Source organism: Podarcis pityusensis (assembly GCF_964106645.2).
Source record: "Podarcis pityusensis genome assembly, chromosome: 6".
Classification (NCBI taxonomy): domain Eukaryota; kingdom Metazoa; phylum Chordata; class Lepidosauria; order Squamata; family Lacertidae; genus Podarcis; species Podarcis pityusensis.
The window spans coordinates 29,038,875-29,059,639 of record NC_138030.1 but is presented as its reverse complement, the minus strand read 5'-3'; the positions used below and the strand labels follow the sequence as shown (position 1 = coordinate 29,059,639).

Genomic DNA, 20,765 nt, shown 5'->3' with positions numbered 1-20,765 from the left:
GTCCCATGTAAGTGAGATTAGGATTACATCTTAATTCTCAATGGTTAGTCCAGCTGTAGCAGTGGCTTAAATGAGTCCTGGGGATGGGATGAAATTCTGCTTACTGGTGTAAAGTGACAGTAATTGGAAGCAGAACAGGAGACTCCTGCTGCATTTACAAAATTATGGACCAAATCTGAGTTTCTGCATGTCTTGTTTGCATAAAATCACCTATGAGAAATCACAGATGCTCTCTATCTTTAGGTCTCTTGTCAGTTTGTGAAAGCAGATGGGGCTTGTTGCAGCAATTTCACAAATGGAAATGTGGCCTGTTTTGATTTCCCTTGCAAAAGAAAACACCACCACCACCAGATCCCTTTTGTATGACTGATAAAAGGAGTGTTGCAGAAATAGTGGCAGGTGTTAAAACTCTGTGACTGGTGGACAGCCCTTCCCTTGACCCTGAACAGTACATTAAGGGTTCAAGAATCATCCTTATCTGATGAAGAACGGTTGCATAAATGTTAGCAACAAGCCTGGTAAAATAAGACAGGTGATTGATGTTAACGTAACAGCCATTGATTTTTCTGCCCATTTTAGGACTAGACCACAAAACAGATAGTAGGTCTTCTGTGGGGGCGGGGGGAATAGCCCTCAGATGAGGGCCCATTGCAAACAACTACGTTGATAATTCGTAGAACAACTGATATATTGTGAAGGAAGGGCAAACCATGTATCAATTCCAGTGCCAATTGAGGGGTTACAGTTTTGTAAGTTCAGTAGTCTGTATTTGAATCCTGCCATCTCTAAAGGTGCTGCTCCCCATATATCTTTAGCATAACAGGACAAGTAAAGTGCTTCAGTCACAAAGCAATAGGGCCACCTCTTTGGGCTAGTGTTATGATTTGTAAAATCAGCCCCAAGAGGACAGCGGTTGTTGAAGGGTAATAGGCAGGTGGATAAAATTGTTTCTGGACATTACAGAGCAAAGACAGTCAGTTAAAGCTGTCATGTGGGACTGCTTGAAGTTGTCTCTGCATGGCAACTGTTCCATATGATCACTGCAAAATGTAGAGCAGTTAGCCATGTGGATCACCCTGAGTTTCACTAACCCCATTGGCCGCCATGACTAAAAATGCCCAGTGGTGCCACATGGAGCGTCCACAAAATACAGGTGGTTCCACCCAGCAAACTGTTCAAAACATTAAGGCTGCCATATAGAGACTATTTCAAGCATCCTCCACCTGATGCCAAAATTATGCAGGCCCGCATAAAAGGGAGGGTGATGCCTTTATGTTACAAACCCCAAATAAGAAAGCACTCCAAGATGCCTGCAAATATATTTAATGCAATATCTTTGCTATATTTGGGCTCAAAGACTCCATACTACCGGTTTACATAGGAGCATACGAAGCTGCTTCATACTGAGCCAGACCATTGGCTCATCTAGCTCAATATTGTGCTCTGGAAACAATGAAAGTTTGCCAGCCCTCCAATGGCTGCATGCCTGTGTGCACATGATCTCATGGAGCATACACAGCACACAAACAAATACACCCTAAGCAATGGGGGCTGGAGTAGGCAAGCAGCTTCAGCGGAATGTAGACTCTGCCCTAATTGCCAGTTTCAGACCAGGGTACCTCCCAGTCCAAGGGATGCGGGTGGCGCTGTGGGTTAAACCACAGAGCCTAGGACTTGCTGATCAGAAGGTTGGTGGTTCGAATCCCCGCGACGGGGTGAGCTCCCGTTTCTCGGTCCCTGCTCCTGCCAACCTAGCAGTTCAAAAGCATGTCAAAGTGCAAGTAGATAAATAGGTATCGCTCCGGCGGGAAGGTAAACGGCGTTTCCGTGCGCGGCTCTGGTTCACCAGAAGTGGCTTAGGCATGCTGGCCACATGACCTGGAAGCTGTACGCCGGCTCCCTTGGCCAATAAAGCGAGATGAGCGACCTTACCTCCCAGTCCTACTTAGAGATGCTGGAGAGTGTGAACCCAGCAGCTTCCACATACAAAGCAGGTGCTCTCCCACATAAACCAACTTCAGACTGTGGTTTCTGAAAGCAGCTTGCTTAAACTAACCATAATTAACGTTAACCAGAGTTCAGTGTGGAAGCAGAAGCTTTAGAACTCCTCCTCCTGACCACACAGAGGGAGAGGGGAACACACAATCCTAGGAGGAGGCCATGTTGTAATATACAGTTATTGACTCACACTTGCCTCGTGAAAAGGTCAACTTGAGCTCTGAGCTCTAGCTACATGAGCAGGTGAGGTTTAGCAGGCTCTCAGCAGCCTCTGCTCCCCATCCTCTCAGTTTCCCCTGCTTCGTTCTTCCTGGAACAAATGAACAAGGAGTCATGTGGCCATGGCTCCCTGCAAGTGAACTGAATCTCTCTAAAATGACATTTTAAAGCCTGCATCTTTGCTAACCTGAAGATTGCAAGATTGGTTTTGTAAAGAAACCAAATTATTTTCTTTTTAAAAGTTGTTTGGAACCTTTTTTGCTGTAACGCTGTGAGTAAAATATTCACTTGTTCGTAAAGCTAGCTGCCTGTGATTTAGTCCAGCCTAAGTATTTTTGTGGCGAACATTTGTTTAAAGGTGGGTGGTGGCAGAGGTAAATCTAACCAAGTTTTAATGGGCTTGACCCAATCGCCGATGTGCTAACTCTGCTATGAGAGAGCAAGAATCAATAGTAGCCATTAGTAATGTTGACACCTTGTGAAAGCACCACCATTAGAATTCTCAGATGTTTTGCTTACTAGAGCTGATAATGAAATATGCCCAAATGTCACTGAAGATCCACTGACATCTGCCCCTGTAATCTTTCACATCCATTACTGGCACCCAGGCAACCCACAAGCAATGCCCTCACAATCCATTGAAGTATCCCATCATATCATCTAAGGATTAGCTTCTTATCCTGTACTGAATACCCAGCTTCTGTAGTTACCAAAGCCTTCCTTCATATTCCACTACTAAAGAAGACTACCCTGTGTTCTTTCCCCCTAAATGTTCAAATAAACAAGACATTTCAAAATGAACCTGCTAAAAATATGTGTGTGTGTGTGTGTGTGTGTGTGTGTATTTGAATTCAAAGGCACTACTGTACATTTATAGAGAAAATACAGATGGCAAAGCATCAAAGTGCCACTTCAGAGAAATCAATGCCTTGGTTCTGCCCCACCCCCCAGCTCGCTATTTTATGCTTTCCCTTGGTTTTTTTAGGTTTTTGTATGCATGTTAAAGTTCATTTATTTATAGGAGAATAAGTGTTTCTGAGTGTCCTTATTCTGAAGAGAATCTGGGAACCTGCGCTCTCTTTAGCTTCGGTTATTCACCCAAATACATTTAGGAAAATTCATCAGAGAAGGCAGACTTAAGACTCAACCAATCCAGTCCAGGAGTGTGGAATTGTTTATTAAGAGATAAGGAAAACCGGATAACACAGCCATGTGTCAGTTACTGAATACAGGCAGAGCCTTGAATATACACAAAAGGAATACTAAATAACTAGGCATTAGTAAAATAAATGAAGCTGCTTCTCTCTCTCCCTCTCTCGTTTTGAAAACGACTCCTTATTTTACTGGAAAAAAATATTCACAGAACAGAACGCGCTACAGATGGCAAAGTGCCACTTCAGAGAAATCAATGTCTTGATTTGAAAAGCGTGCAATTTTCTGTTCTTCTTTGTTGTTGTTGCTTTTGTTTCAGGTTCACTTTATTCATAGCAGAATAAATTTTGCTGAGCTGCCTGTTGGCAGTGGTCCGCCATCTAGAACCACAAGAGAGGAGCAGGAGGGCTTTCTGTGAATCATTTTTTCCCTTAGGGACAGAGACATACCAGTATTTGTAGGAGGGGAAACCAGGCAGTTGCACCGGGGGACAAATTTGAGGAGGCCATGTTTGTTTGCATCATTGTCCGGCAGACCACCCTGCTCCTAGGCTAGTCAGTTTGGGATTCATGGGAAGATATGCACCGCAGGCTCCTGAATAGGAGCGATTGCAATTCAGCTTGCATGCACTGACTGGGTGACATAAATTACCTGAGATTCATTCCATGTTGGGATATTTTATGCTGAGCAGCCACTGCACATGTGAGCTAAATTGCTTTCATTTGAGAGATGAGATCCTATAGTGCTGTCCCACCAAGTACAACATGCTGGAGGATGCTTGTACATGGCAGCAGCAGCAGGCCTGGCCTTTCTCCTTCCCCCCATGCTTTTGAGCTGACAGGTCAGACTTTGTTTCTCTTCTCTAGGAAGGTGGTGCTTTCTATGTTTACATTATCATTTCTAATGCTCCACACACTTCATCTCAGTCTCTTACCTTTTTACAGCACCCTGGTAAAGTAGGTCACAGTTATTCCCCACATACTGCAGATTGTAAGAGAGTAGCCAGATCATTTGCATGTCTACTTAGAAGTAAGACCTAGAGCATGGGTAGGCAAACTAAGGCCCGGGGGCCGGATCCAGCCCAATCGCCTTCTCAATCTGGCCCGCAGACGGTCCGGGAATCAGTGTCTTCTTACATGAGTAGAATGTGTCCATTTATTTAAAATGCATCTCTGGGTTATTTGTGGGGCATAGGAATTCGTTTATTCCCCCCCCCAAAAAAAGTCCGGCCCCACATAAGGTCTGATGGACAGAGGACTGGCCCCCTGCTGAAAAAGTTTGCTGACCCCTGACCTAGAGAATAGCATGGAGCAGCATGAAGGAGCAGCCCCATCAAAGAAAATAAATCTCTAACCTCTGCATTTAGCCCCCCCCTGATTATTTCCCTCCCTTTTTGATGTCCACTATGCTGAATAGACTGCAGTTTCAGTTATCTCTGCCCCATGGTATAAATCACGGGACATGATCAAGCCAAAATTAAGCATTTTTCACATGCCATTCATTTCAATTGGGCTTTAAAGTTGATGACTGCAACATGACCCATAGTTTCACTTCCCTGCACACACACACCTGTGCCTTCTAGAAAGTTTGTCTCCTGTTCATGAGGTTCCCCCAAAATAAAATATAGCAAGTTACACGCTCCCTTTCCCCAAGTCCAAATGCTTTTTAAAATTTGCTTTGAAACTCCAGTAGATTATTTTCATCCAAGCTGCAACACTGTTGAGTTGGTGGGGGGGGGGGCTCTCTCTCTCTCTCTCTCTCTCTGTGTGTGTGTGTGTGAGAGAGAGAGAGAGAGAGAGAGAGAGAGAGAGAGAGAGAGAGAGAGAGAAGAGGATTATTGTGTTTATCAGGCAGTCTGCTTCTCTCTCCTGCCACCAAAGCTGCGTGGAGGAGGAAGCTAGCCCAGATTGATCCTATTTAGGATTCAACACAGTTATAGCCCCACTTATCTGTGACTGGACTTAATTGTCAGGGGTCCCTTTACCTTTACCATGAGAGCAAACCACATTCCATCTAGCAGGAATTATTTCTGAGTAGACATGTAGGATTTATTATTGAATGGGTGGAGCAAATCTCTTCTGCCCAGGGGCAGCAGCCACCATCAAGGCACCACTGCTTAGGGATAAACCACAGCCATATGTCACACCCATTTGACCAACCCCTTCACCTTTGCAAAGTACTTTGAAGCAGGGAAGAAATAGAGAGGATGGAGGGGAGTGTTTAACTCTTCAGCCGGGACGCTTTGTTTTTCTTTGCAGATTTTAATAAGATGATGTGTGAAAGACAGACATTTCAGGACCATGTTTCAAATGCCAGCTTTTTAAAAACTGAGCTGGTCCTATGATGCTTTTAATTGTTGCTTTATGATGTTGTTTTTCTTCTCTTTTTTTGTTATGTTTTATATTATTTGCAGTCTTGCAAGCCACCTGAAAAATCAATGTGAAAGGACAGTATTGAGTGTTTTATATAGGACTCTGTTGATGGAGGATAATTTAGTTGTTCAAAACCCTGGGTTATTACTCTACACTGCTGTGTTTTGAGATGAAAATGTGCTTTTATTATTGACCATGTGTGTTAAGATAGTTGGAGAAATTGGTGGGAAATGGCCTTGTGATTGCTATGGATAAAGAAGAGCAATCTTGAAATTCAGTAAATACATAAAATTAACACACCCACCCACCAAGAGACACTGTTTTCACCAAGTTTTCTATTTTTAGGAGGATAATTAAAATTCTGTTGGTGATGCTCATCTATATTCCTAATGTTTCTTTGCGAATATTCTCAAAGCCAAAAAGGTAGTTGAGGCTAGTTTTAGATCAGGGATAGCCAATCTGGTGGGTCTCCCCTTACCTCAGTGCTGGGGACTACAACTCCCATCATCCCTGACCATTGGCCATGCTAGCTGGGGCTGATGGGAGTTGTAGTTCACAACGTCTGGAGGGCACCCCAGTGGATATCCCTTTTTAAGATTAAGAGTTCAATTCAACATGTTTACTGAAACCCCACTGGGGCTTTCTCCAAGGAAAGTATGCATAAGATTACAGTGCAGTTCTATTCATGTATAGGTAAAGAGACACCTGACCATAGGTCCAGTCGTGACTGACCCTGGGGTTGTGGCGCTCATCTTGCTTTATTGGCTGAGGGAGCCGGCGTTTGTCCACAGACTGCTTCCGGGTCATGTGGCCAGCATGACTAAGCCGCTTCTGGCGGACCAGAGCAGCGCACGGAAATGCCATTTACCTTCCCACCGGAGCGGTACCTATTTATCTACTTGCACTTTGACGTGCTTTCGAACTGCTAGGTTGACAGGAGCAGGGACCGAGCAATGGGAGCTCACCCTGTCACGGGAATTCAAACTGCCGACCTTCTGATCGGCAAGTCCTAGGCTCTGTGGTTTAACCCACAGTGCCACCTGCTTTGGAGTTCAATGGGACTTTCTCTCGGATAAGTGTTTGTAGGATCACAGCCGCCTAAGTCATACTCAGGGCTTTCTTCAGCTGGAACTCACTGGAACTCAGTTTTGGCACCTCTCAGGTGGGTGCCATTGCCATTTTAGGAGAACAAAGGAGGAGTTCATGGTGAGTTCTGGCACCATTTTTTCTAGAAAAAAAGCACTGGTCATACTCCTTTGCTGCATGTATATTGGTGAGATTCTGAGCAAAATGTCTATCTTGAAACAAAGAACACAAGAGAGCAAAATTTCCTCTGTCAGCTACTCATGGTACTGTGATACCATAGATGACAAAACACGTCTGTTCTGGCTCTGATGCTAATTATGATCTATTTGCCTCTCAGACATTCCTTCTTTAGCACTAGGAGCTGGACCACCTTTCTTTAAGCTTGTTAGTAAGGAACACACTGTCAAGGGTACTATAAATGCATCAATAAATTGAGGAAGTGATGCTCAGAAAGATCGTATTAACAAGTAAGGCAGATTTGGAAAAGGTCAGGGGCTGCCATTTAACTTGAACTGAACATTGCAGATATGACACCTAGTTCTCAAAGGTCAGACCGGGCTGTATGTATGTATGTATGTATGTATGTACTGTTGTTGTTGTTTCACTTCTGCAGGATCACAAAATGCACACAGCCCCTAATGCAAAACATTGATCCTTACTGGAGAATCTTCTAATTTTACCCTCCTTGATCAAAGTTTCCTAAGCACTCTGCAATGACCTCAGGCACAGGGCAGGAAAGAGCTGGTTACAGCTGACCTAAAAATTGTTCTGTCTTCTCATTAATTTATCCCCAAAGCTTTGTGGGATGACAATATACAGCTCCAATATTGGCCTTGCACCTCAGAGTTATGGCCTCACATCTCCACAACAATCTATATGAATTGTGCTCCCTTTGTGGCACCATCCTAAGAATGCAGGAAGAGCGTGCTAGATTGGGCCAAAGGCCCATGTTCATATGGTGGGTGGACAATCAGATGCCTATGGGAAGCCCCACAAGTAGGACCCGAGTGCACCAGCACTCTTCCTACCTGTCATTCCCAGCAACTGGAATTCATAGCAGTACTGCCTCCAACAGTGGAGGTACATCATACTCTGCCGGATGGTCAAACCGACTGTTGTAGCACCAACAATCCAAAACAATAGGCTGTTCTTATCGTCAAAGAGGCTAGCAAGGCTATGGCATTATTCTGGGTGAAACTCCTAATGTCAAAATGGTAGGAGGTGGCAGGAAGACGACGTTCAGGAAGGACTGCAGGGTGCATTCCAAAGTGCCGCCCCATTCCCAAAGCTGCAGAAGGAAAGAAGGTAAAAGCATTCCACATTAATATAGATGAGAAAAGCAACACTGAAGAGGGTGGGAGGACAACCCTGGAAGGAAGGCTGTCTTTCGAAGAGAATGCTTGCTCCATCCACATGCTGGCTGCCTTGAGGGAATGCCATGGGGAGATCAGTTATTGTTCATGATCCACCAGCAAGCTGAGGAAACAAAAACAAGGGGTTCACAAAACTCAAATGCAGGACCGGCCCACCCATGAGGCATGGTGAGGTGACCGCCTTAGGCAGCAGGGTCCACTGGGGCAGGAGAACCCAATGTCCATCTTTCTTTCCCATCCTCATTTGTTCCTGATATAGATCTCCCCCCACCCCTTCTTCCCTGGTGCAGAGGGCAAGGCACTATTATGGTGCCAAACTGGCTTGGACCAGCCCTGCTCAAATGGACAGACTGGGCTACAATTTAGTCTAATAATTTTTAAGAATTTCTTTTGCAAGAATAACTACACCTTATTCTAAGGACCATGATGTATGGAACACAGCTCTGAAATGCCAAATAAATTTTAGATCAGAATAGAGACACACTATGTGACCTGTTTCTGATGTAATGTTAAGAGGTCCTGATTAGAGATGGGAAGGCCTGGGAGAAAAAACCCCGGAAAAATTGGGGAAATAACCAGTTTTTCTCCCTTTTCCAAAGCCGTTTTTTAAGTTTGGAGAAAAAGGGGGAAAACTGGTCCCCTCCCCATTTTTCCGGTTTTTTCCAGGCCTTCTCATCTCTAAGTCTGATGCACTTAAAAAAAAAAAAAAAGCAATAAAAGCAAAATTGGAAGCAAAATTGCAAATCTACATTGATCAGTACTCAACCTGGAAAGAGCATGGTGGTCAAAAGTTCTGGAGAGTCCAATAAGTCAATGATGGCACGCTGAAACTTCTTACTGTAGTTTGATTGCAGGTGGCTGCAAAGAAATGGGGAGAGTTGGGACGGTATCTATATCTATATCTATATCTATATCTATATCTATATCTATATCTATATCTATATCTATATCTATATCTATATCTATATCATCTATATCTATATCATCTATATCTATATCTATATCTATATCTATATCTATATCTATATCTATATCTATATCTATATCAGGTGGTAACAAGAGGCAAGTCTTATGGAACCTCTTCTTCTATGGGTGACTTCTGAGATTAGGAGTAGCCAATGTGGTGCCTTTCAGATGTTGCTGAACTACAACTCCCATCATCCCTGAGTACTGGCCCATGCTAACTGGACATCCGCTTTGAGGCCTCCCCCCGCCACTCCGTCTCCCCACAAATACTGCATGAATTGTCAGGAGCCACCAACCTTCTCCATGAAGCCACATCTTGCCAAAACTCATAGAGGATGAAGCAGGCATCGCTCGACAGTTTGTGGGCAGACACACTACAGGAAAAGAAGACAGGCCATGAGGGAAAATGTTATCGCTACATGTCAGACAGTGTATAGTCTCTGACCCCAGGATTCACAGCCAGCCTAGCTCTTGAACCATCTTCACAAGGATGTTTAAGAACTGCCAGTGCTATTCAAAGGATCATTTGGCGTGTTGTGACAGCCCCATTTTTTGCACAGCCTGCATTCGGCAGACTAGCAGACATTGAATTTTTTATCTGATGCTGTGACCTTCCACGTCACCTTGACTTTAATGAAATTGCTGGACATGCCGATATTCTTCACTCACAAGAATTGATACTAGCCTCAAACTCTACTAAATAGGACCTGTTCACAGAACCACTTCTGAGTGGAACTGGGTGTTATACTTGCTGTCAAAAATAGTAGCCCTGTGTCAAGTTTACTTCCAAACATTGGGAGCTACCAAGGATGTGGAATGTGGGTGGGTGACTGTGATGAGGTCATGGCACACATAAATTGGTTTAATGTTTTGGAGGCTGCTGGTGATTGGGGATCAAAGGATTTGTTGATTTCAGATCTCCCAGTTTCTCATTTTTCCAATCTTAGATTCGGTTCTCCGCATTTCTGCAGCTTTTTGCAAATTTCATTTTTTGAATATCCTCATTAAAATGCTTCAGCATTTTCGGTGTGCCTTTCTCCTAATAAACATTTTTTTGTGTGCAGTTTTGGCTAATGTACACATTTTTCCTAGCAACTACCTGTTATTTTCACTAACATATTCATTTCTATGCATGCTTTCCCCCAAATATATGCATTTCTCCAAACATTATTTGGTTGGAGAACTGCAGAGAAAAGTTTGTATAAGTGTAACTTCTGAAAGATGACTGTGTTTTGGTTCTCCTATAGTTTCAGACCCAGCAAGGTCATAGTCTCATGCTCCTCCAGACCATATCCTGCCTTGAAGAACTGCCACCACACAGCCAATTCCAGCAAACAATGAAATTGTGCCAACTTTCCCTTGAAGATAATTGATTAACGCTAATACCTTCCCAAAGTTGTTTATTATTAGTATTACTGTATGTTCATTAATTCAGTAACTTAATCTGCTGACTCTTCCTTTCTCACTGTTTCAATGATGAATGCTTTTGTTTTTTTCCCAGTATTTGGAAGTAAAATACAGGCAGTTACTAATACATTTCCAATTACTTAATGCATTTTCCAACAGCAAAAATAATTACAAAACTAGGAAAGGGGGGAGAGTCTGCATTCACAATCATCTGAGTGTGCAATTTTCTTTCTGTGCTTCTGTTTGTTTTGCCATCTGTACAGAAAAAGAGTAATAATATTTCCCTGTAATGAGTCTGTATTTTGTAGTGCAGCATTCATCTACTTTATGGGGGATGTTAGGTGGGCAATTTAGTTCATAGATTTTTTTCCCCCCCAGGATTAACTATAAAGCAACCCTGTATCTTTGTTCTAAATAATACCACTAAGCTGTTTGGGAGAGTGAGTTAAAATTAATAGCCTGAAGATGGAGAGTTCGACAAAAGCCACAATTGCTGTTCTTAACAACATTTCTCATCCAAACAGCCTATGAAAGTCAAACTCTGGAAGACTTACTGTAGGCAGCTGCTCTGTCCGGCTGTGATTTCTGTGTAGGATTGGAGAGCTTGGCGGAACGCCTCTAATCCACTGTCTGCCACTGAGATCTGTCTCTGTGCCACCAGGATGTGCTGCAGAAAGTGGCAGAGGCAGGAGGGGGAAGAGAGATGGTGAGGGGTGATAGACCCAGTTCCAGTATGCTACATGCAATATCCCTGTGATCAAAGGCAGCCCTTTGTATCTAAGGACTGCATTCCACTTAGAAACACACACACCCAAACAGGTTCTGCAACACCCACTTATACTGATTTGGCAAGTTTATGGAAGAAGCCAGTGACAAACAGAGAGTAACAGAGAGAAAGATAGTTCAGGAAGATGTGTGTATTATTGCTTAAGAAGCAACCATCCCTAGCATGGTGCCCTCCAGCAGTCTTGATCCAGAGCATGCAGATAACAAGAGCTCTCAGAAGCACTGACAGTGTGCTATAGCTCCCCGTTATATGCAGCATATCTCTAACTGGCACAGAACACTTTTTAGCATGCATTTGGCCGGCCCATCCATCTATCCATCCATCCAGCCATCCAGCCATCCATCCATCCATCCATCCTTTCCTTTATTTTGTGCAAAGGCTATGGCAGATGTTCTGGAGCCCTTCCTGTGATCATACATTGATTAAGCTCCACGAATGAAGAAGAAGAAGAGTTTGGATTTGATATCCCGCCTTTCACTCCCTTTAAGGAGTCTCAAAGCGGCTAACATTCTCCTTTCCCTTCCTCCCCCACAACAAACACTCTGTGAGGTGAGTGGGGCTGAGAGACTTTAGAGAAGTGTGACTGGCCCAAGGTCACCCAGCAGCTGCATGTGGAGGAGCGGGGACGCGAACCCGGTTTCCCAGATTGCAAGACTACCGCTCTTAACCACTACACCACACTGGCTCTTGCAAAGTGAGCAAAGTTCTCGGAACGACACAATTGTTCCTGGGAGATGACTTACCCACTTTAGGTATGGTTTTAGTTCAAAACTCATGTGAAAACCTGCTCATTTAAAGACACACTGTGGCTTCTGCAATTTTTGTTGGGTTCCTTCAGACAACCCATTTATTGAGCATTCGTCCTGATTTACTTGCATGCAACTTACATGGAGGCTGAATTGTTTTTGGTATTTATTACACATTTGTTCTGGTTTGGTTGCAGAGAGGTTATACTACAATGAATATTCACCCTGCATCCATCCTGATGTGTTTGTGGGGCATTTAGATGTCTCCCCATTACTCATTTGTTCATTCCCATGCTTTCCAATGCATTTCACCATCGCTATCCTAAAGGCAAAAAGCCCATTTATTTATTTATTTATGTGAATTTGTTGTACTGAAGCAACAGAATGCTTTAATCCACTGTAATTGTGCCAGCCTACATTTCCTGGAATGTGCTTGAGTCCTTCCAGCAAAATACAGTCTGGAGTCCCCTTTTGTAATGACACATATTTTCTCAAAGGTTGACAGCTTTAGAAAGGTCAGTTTTGATCAAACTTCTGCAGAGGCTGCCATATAAACATGTCGTCACAAGCTGGAACTAGCAGCTTCCCTTGCTGAGTGATCACAAGTACTAGAGAACTAGACTGCAACACCACTGACAGCCCTGGGCAGAAGAGAAAGATCTGGTGGAGGCAACTTTTCTCACCCTTGTAGCCCTGTGATATAAAAAGCTGCTCTTTCTAAAATTCCTTCCTCTATGCAGCTCTCAAAGGCATAGGAGCCCTGTCCTTTACTCCATCTGGTCATTAAATCATCTTCTTTTGTATCCACCAGTATATTAATAGTATCCCAAGCACATTGGCTGAGGGATTTGCTCATTTTGATTATCAAATAAACGGAGCGGTCACAATTAAACTTACAGAAGAATCTCTTCCTTTGCAGACCACATCATCTTTCAGAGGTTCCAGCCTTGGACTCTGAGTAGACAGAAATGCACAATTATTGCAAAAGGAGAACAATGAATGTGAAAGTGTGAAATGTATAATTGACTTAATGACTGTCTTTTTTTTGCCAGCATTCACAGTTGCTACAAACCACGACTTGGCTGCCATAGAAGTAGTGCTTTCTTTCTGGGGGTACTCAGGGATACGCATACCCCTAAACATTTTGTGAATCTTTGTACTTTTGTCCAATTACTGTATTTATTTTTTTCTGATTTGACTATAAAATGGTTATTTTCTTGAGTCAAAATGAGAGTACCCCTAAACATTTTTTTTTTAGAAAAAAGCACTGCATAGAAGTATGTCAGAGCAAAAAACCTGGTAAGTTGGCCTGATGCAATATATATGAGAAGAATTGGAACCCCACTCCCTTTAGGGTCTAGCCTTTGTGCTTTTGAGCTCTTCCCAGAAGCAAAACCAGCCATTTTTATTGGTATCCAGACATAAACCAGTGGGAGTTTTAGCAGTTGGTTATTTGATGTCTCACAGAATGTGTTACGGGTAAGTGTAATGTGTAGGAATCAGGGTTACATCAGATGGTATTTCATACGTATGGAACACTCTTAAGAGACCACACACCATAGGCAGAACTTTCCTATCTCCGGACACAATGATTTTCAACAGAGGCAGTTCACACTTTCAGCTGCAAATGACAAGCGTGCATATATGAATCAGCTCCAAGGTAATGAGGAGGATATTTCATTATCTCATCAGCAGAAGTCCCATCTTCTTTTATAGGCGGAACAGTAAAAAACCCGAGGAAGTGAGTCAAATGGTATATAGGAACCTATGTCATAGGAGCCTAGGAAGCCTGCCTTATACTGAGTCAGATCACTGGCCCATCTCACTCAGTATGCACTGAGTATACACTGACTGGCAGCAGCTGTCTGGGATTTCAGGCAGGAGACATTCCCAGCCATACCTGTAGATGCTGGGGATTGTACCTGGCACCTTCTGCATGCAAAGCAGATGTTCTGCTACTAAGATATGGTCCTTCCCCAGAAAGATTGGAAAGTGGAAAGAACAAAATTTTCTGACATGTTAATATATGCATTTATGTATTGTGTGGCATAAGCTTTTGTGGACAACGGTTGACTTCACTGAGCTTATGCCATAATGAATTTGTTAGTCTTTAAGATACCACAAGGCCTTCTTTCCCCTCCCCCCCTCTTTTTTCCTTTTGCAACAGGCTAACACAGCTACTGTATTGGAATATTTCACAGTAAACACCCTCTAGAGATGCTCCTTAGTTCTCTGTTTCATTCTAGGGTTTTGGCTAGGTTCAATTTCAGCAGAAAGAATATGGACCTTAATATAAGCTGTGAGAATGCGTCACCTCCCTCTGAAGTATAAAGCATTCTTTATACATGACTGGAGACAAGGGACTCCTGGCACCATAAGCAATTCTATAAAAACTTTTATTCCTTTGTCTTCGCCCTGGGAATATCCCGGAAAGGGCACAAGAAAACCATTTTGTTTAAGGACAGAACTTTATTTAGGATTTTACTGCCACTTTGTTTTGAAATATATATGATGCTGTACATTGAACAGACTCTGGGTTGGATCCAGAATACACCTTCCACAGACAGAAAGGCTCCTTTTAGCCTTTGTGGTTCAACAGAAGGATTTTGCTGGGAGGTGGAGGGAGGCAACATTTGCCAAGTCACTCAGTCCTCCAGGGTTCACCCAAGCCTCTGAAACAGTGTGGGAGGTGGTGCTGTGGGTTACAGGGCGGTGGCCAGGAGTCACCTACCCTCTTCTACCAGCAGGAGCAATGTCTGGATCTCCAACTCATAATGTATTAGGCAGGCAATGCATGTACATATATTTGAAACACATCAGAGTCACAAAATGGGGCCCACCATATATAAGCCTTTCAGACTTGGTTGGTTAGTATTGGTTGCTTTGGTTAATGCAATAAACCTTAAAAGAAAGGTTGCAATATTTCTATTGACACTTGGCTTCTGTACTCCCGCCCCCCCCCGCCTTACTATAATTACATATCTTAGGGTCCCTTGACTGGTAATTGTGACAGTTTAAAACTGACAGTTTAAAACTGGCTTAAAGATGGGTTTAAAGCATAATCTACTAAGAAAAGGTACAAAGGTGGGGCCTAATGGATAAAAATAAATCAAATCTTCCAAACCCTTGTCAGTAGGCAAGTTGACTTTGAGAGGCTGGGAAAGTGATGCCTGATTATAGGGTTTTATGCTCAAAGATTCTCTGGTCAAAGGATGGAGAATTCAGTCAGATATGTCTAGGGAAAACCTGAACTGCCCCAACAGGAGATGATATTAAAGCGAACTAAGTTGTATTTTGGACCAGATCCAAATGCCCTGAGAAGCAGCCAGGATCTTGGGAAAATGCATCTCTGTTCTACACAGAATCTCCATCATGTATTATTACTACCAGTTCCATCTTTTGGCCCACCTTACATTCCAGTTTGTCAATAAGCTGCTGTAGTTGGTCGATCTCAGCTGTCCACTGGCTGTCAGTTTCCACACAAACACCTGGATGCAATGGGAAAAAGGGAGAAGAAGGAGCTGAAATCATGCAAAGTCTCCTCCTGCCTGTAGTTCAGCGGATAGGGAGTACTTCTGTAGTGTCGGCAGATGGATGGCATGGCAAACCTTCACTCCTTCATTTTAGCACAAATAAGGCTGGTCTATTTGCTTGTTATTCCTCCTTGACCCTGTGGCATTGCCCACTCCAGCCCACAAAGGAAGGCAATATTCCATTCTCTCTCTCTCTCTCTCTCTCTCTCTCTCTCTCTCTCTCTCTCTCTCTCTCTCTCCCCTCCCCATAATGATTTCCTTGTGGTTGCAAATGTTTAAAGAATAATGTGCTCTGTGCTGCAACACAGACAGTACCTCTGCCTGGAAAATAGCTACGACCACTTCTGACAGGTTTTCATTTGTGAATGTACTTTCTTACACTGCTGGTGTTGTGGTGAAAAATGTAACATGGGAGAGCCCTGGCCTGTGTTGGCTCACAGATCAGAAATGGGCTTTCAAGCTACTTCCAGGCTTTTTGTTGGAACGATGCCTCAGGGCCTAAGTAGATGTTACATGGACTGAGTGGTTGCCACTTGCATGGTGTGACATTGTCACACCCAGCATTCCCCGACCCTTGAAAGGGTGGAGAATGCAGAAAGTGATGATATCACGTCAGGTGTTTCTTTTACTTGACATCACTTGGGAGATGTGGGCTGGAGACAGTTCCTTGTAGGGTGGGGTGGGGAAAAGGATCAGGCTGGAAGGCCTGACCTAGAAGTAGCCTGGCCTCGTGGGCTATTTTGATAAGTGGGTGTGGCCACCTACCTGACTGCACAGTGCTAAGGTTAGAGATAAGCCATTATCGTTGCTGCTTTTTATTATCAAAGAGCAAGCAGGGGGCTTGTCTCCAGTCCTAGTGCTGTGGAGATTAGCACTAAGATTGGAGATTCTCCTCTGCCTGTAAAAGGATAGTTAAAGGCAGCAGCAGCAGAGGCTTGTCTCTGATCTTAGTGCTCTAGTACAATCTAAGGTCTACTTAGGTCCTGATTTGCAGCAATTAATTAGAAAGAAAGGCCCAGTGTTTCTTCTTATGAAGGCATTAAGTGTGCCTACCTTTTGGTGTACCTCTTGGATCCCTTGTGTACACCACTTAGAAAGTGCTGTATAAATTATTAAAATAGGTAAATAAATAATTCGTGTCCCTCGCATGCTCTGACTTCAGCATCAAATGGTGACTTCCATGAATAAGCCCCCATGTATCAAACTCTGTACCTAGAATTTCCATATAACCTTTCATGACCATGCTTTTTTCGAAATACAGCACACACCGAGCCGCCAGATCAGTGAATAATCAAGGCCCTGTTCATGTGTTCGTTCACATGGAGGACACTAACATGTAGCAACAGGAGTGGGGCTGTGCTTCAAGTCCTGTTCTGGATGCGTGGAGTCCTTATGCATGAGTGGTCAAATGTTTCATTTGCATCAGGGGCCTCTATTACATGCGTGAGACCTCTGTGCTCAAGATGCTGAAGGTCTGGTGGTAGGAAGATGATGCAACGGTGGGGTGGGGTGGGGAGGGGGTGCAACTAGAAGCATGGTCCTGCTCTGCTGCTAGATATGAGCACTCTACATGGGAGTAAACATGTAAACATGTTTTACTATGTTTTTATATGTGCTGTAAGCAGCCCAGAGTGACTAGATGGGTGGGATATAGTAATAATAATAATAATAATAATAATAATAATAATAATAATGTCAATAACGCTCAAGTGATGAGAAACCAGGTGATGTCTACAGCTGTGTGCACCAGGCCATTGTTGACGGTGGCCAGGGAATTTGTACAAGACTTTGTTACTGCATTCAGACATTTTATACCCTATTTTTTTCCAGAAGCCACCCCTCTTCTTCTGGCAGTGAAGCAGCCAGCCTCATACCAATGTGAAGTCTGACAAGAGGGATGGGGAACCTGCCAGTACCTGTGGTGAGCATCCCTGAATAAGGATCTGTCGGAGACAAGCAGATGTTCTTCTGAGCTCTACGGCCACATCTTTTAGCAGTGCGTGGACCAACAAAAGCTTCTGATTTGGTAACATCGTTCCTGAAAAGCACAAAATATGATGATGACAATCTTATTATTTTTTTCAATGTATTACCTGCCCTTCACCATCAGGTCCCAGTTCAGGTTGCAACAATTTAAAATTCAATATTAAAAACAGTTAAATTATAGATAGGGTAAAGAGATGTATCTTCAGCATTCACCAAAAACTGTGTGATGAAGGTGGCAGACACACACAGCTGCCATAGAGAATGTCTTCTCCCAGGACACCCCCCCAAAAAAAAACCCCTCCAAAGGAGGTGGAACCAATAGGGCCTCCTCTGCTGTTCTTAATACCCAGGGGGGACTGTAGGGAAAGAGGTAGTCTTTCAGATATTAGGGGCCTAAGTCATTTAGGGCTTTAAACATAGTATCAACACCTTAAACTGAGCCTGGAATTGAACTGTCACCCAAAGCAGCTGTTTTAAAACAGGGGTTATATGAGTTCTAAAGAGAATCATAGCCAGCAATGCATGCCTAAGAGTCACTTCTGCTGTGTGAGTTTCTGCACACAAGGCCCCTCATTCTTCATGGCAGGAGCACAAAGGAGACATACCCTAAGCACACTCTTGGTCTAAAATCTGTAGGGGCTTTTTCTAAAGCATTGTATTATTTACTAGTAATTCTGAAAACTTCAAGGATACGAAAAGTGGTATCCGCTTTGGGAGATCAGATCTAATAAGAGTGAAATATTGGTTCCTCTCATTTCCTGTGGGTTGCTTCTCCCTGGTGGCAATTACATATTATTCCTGTCTCTGCAACTGAATGTCTATGTGACAGCTCCTCTGACTTCCAGAACAGCACTGCAGCATTCAACCAGGCAAGAAATGCAGGAACTGCTCCCAGAAATGGTGGGGACTGGGAGAAACCCTGGGCCAGAATGGGATGATGGATGTAGACTGCACAATCCACTCCAGTCCTGCCACTGTCCCTATTGACTTTGTGGGCAGATAAAATATCAGTAGCAAAGTTCCACATGTGGATGGAGCCTATCCCTCTGGTTTGAGACGAGGAGAAAAGGAAGGAAGGAAGGAAGGAAGGAAGGAAGGAAGGAAGGAAGGAAGGAAGGGAGGGAGGGAGGGAGGGAGGAAGGAAGGAAGGAAGGGAGTGCTCTGAGGCCATTATCACATGAAGTGGCATGTCCAGAGAGCCTTTCTCCTCAGATTTTGGTGGCGCCGTTACATCTCTTCCCCACTCCCCCAGCCATTTCTTGTACCTTTCTCGGCCAGCCTGTTCTTCAATGGTGTCTGCAGCACATTCCAGTGAGACCTGGAGGGACTGCAGCTGGTTCATTGTCTCGCGAAGTAAGAAGCGGGTCACAAACTGTTCCATTTTGGAGGAGCTCTCATATACCTGGAGGAGTGAGGGCAGGGGGTTGGGGGACACAGCAAAATACTTCTAAACAATCTTTCCCCAGAATTGCTACCATTGCTCTTGCTCTGTTCAATGCCCCGTGGAAACTCTTCTTTCCACCATCCAGCTGCGTTCACCAAGGAAACCACCCTGCAGAAGGAACCTGAGCTCTGATGCAAGTTCAGAGCCTTGCGGGGAAGACACAGTCAGTATCGTGCCGCTGCCGCACTCTAACATCTTTTATCCAAGGAATTCCAAATGCATAAATATAAAGGGGAGTTTTCAATACCCTCAGCAACAAAGAGAAAGAAATGCATTGAGATAAGGATTACTTTCCATAAATGAGGAGAGGGGGCCACACAAACAGAAACTCTGCCCTGTTATTGTGGGGGTTTTTTTGGGGGGATTATAATTACAAATAAAAAAATGCTCAAAGCATTCTCACATAAAATTAAACCAGGAGCATATAGTCAATAGATCTTTGAAACATTAGCAGGCACATTTGTTTGTTACTTTTTTTTGAAGTGTTACCTTCCCTGCTGCAATTAAGTTTAAGATTATATATATATATATATATATATATATACCAGTGGGCTTTGTTCGACGATAATGAAAATGAATAAATAAGAAGTGCTTTATCCACCAAGCTACGCTGCGAATGAAGAGCCTCTGTTTTCACACACAATGGAACAAAGGGATATATATATTATTAGCCACGCTACCAGAGCACAGGTAATAATGCAATATTGTGAAGCTTCTGTTCCCCTCCATTTTTCTGTACAATAAAGATGATCCGCATAAAATGGCTACTTCATCCATCCAGATAAATTGCTGTTGTGAGCACAAATCTATTAGGCCTGACCTGATTATATAATTGTGGATTCAGTCATCTGTCAGAAAAGTTTCTGTCGAGAGACTATACTTTTAATCCAGTTGTAGGTGTACTTAGATGTAACAGCAGCTGTAGGATCCTTGGATTATTGGAACATAGGTTGTGCTGAACAGGTATAAAGTGGACAGTGCAAGTGCTGTTTAAAGCAGAGAAGCAATGGCAAAATAAACGTAGTGCTGTTTCATAGAATCATAGAGTTGGAAGGGACCGCAAGGGTCATCTAGTCCAACCTCCTACAGTGCAGGAATCTCAACTACAGCATCCATGACAGATGGCCATCCAACGTCTACTTAAGAACCTCCAGTGAAGGAGACAAACATGGCACAGGTCTTGCAGGTCACTGCAGCAGCTCCCTCACTATCCATGTATCTTGGTCCCAAATTCTACAATTTAGAATATTCATTTAAGCATCCTCAAAATATCAATGACTTCCTTTTTTCTCCTTCCATGGTTCATTTTGCATATCACAAATCTCTGCATATTTTACATAAACTAAACCATTCAGTATTCCATTATTACATCCATCAAGACTTATTTACACTGTTGAATTTAACTTAATGCTGCCAACGTTTTCAAGTGTACACAGTTTCTCCGCATATATTCAGTAAACATTTCCCAGTCTTCTTTAAACATAAGTTCTTCTTGTTCTCTTATTCTATCCTCTTTACAATTCCTGGTCACAAGCTCCCAGAGGCTGCAATCAGCTAAACAGAACTGCTGCTGGCTTTTAACTCCTCAAAAAAAGAGAGAGATTAAAGTTTGTTACGTATATCTCATTTTATTAGGATGGGGGGGATATAATATGAGCCTTCGATTCTAGCTAAACAGATATAGCACCACATTTAT

The 20,765-nt window shown here is 43.3% G+C and overlaps 1 protein-coding gene across 1 annotated transcript in view; it reads right to left on the bottom strand.

Annotated features, from left to right (window-relative positions):
- Positions 1-3,368: 3,368 nt before the first annotated feature.
- Positions 3,369-20,765, bottom strand: part of NECAB3 (N-terminal EF-hand calcium binding protein 3) — a 93,962-nt gene continuing 76,565 nt past the window's right edge. The window contains exons 6-13 of the mRNA XM_081010277.1: positions 18,891-19,027; positions 17,556-17,677; positions 15,515-15,594; positions 13,004-13,060; positions 11,128-11,240; positions 9,463-9,540; positions 8,967-9,058; positions 3,369-8,303 (exon numbers count right to left, since the gene is read on the bottom strand). Of these exons, the coding sequence (XP_080866403.1) occupies positions 8,275-8,303; positions 8,967-9,058; positions 9,463-9,540; positions 11,128-11,240; positions 13,004-13,060; positions 15,515-15,594; positions 17,556-17,677; positions 18,891-19,027 (708 nt within the window). The 3' untranslated portion in view covers positions 3,369-8,274. The remainder of the gene's footprint in view (positions 8,304-8,966; positions 9,059-9,462; positions 9,541-11,127; positions 11,241-13,003; positions 13,061-15,514; positions 15,595-17,555; positions 17,678-18,890; positions 19,028-20,765) is intronic.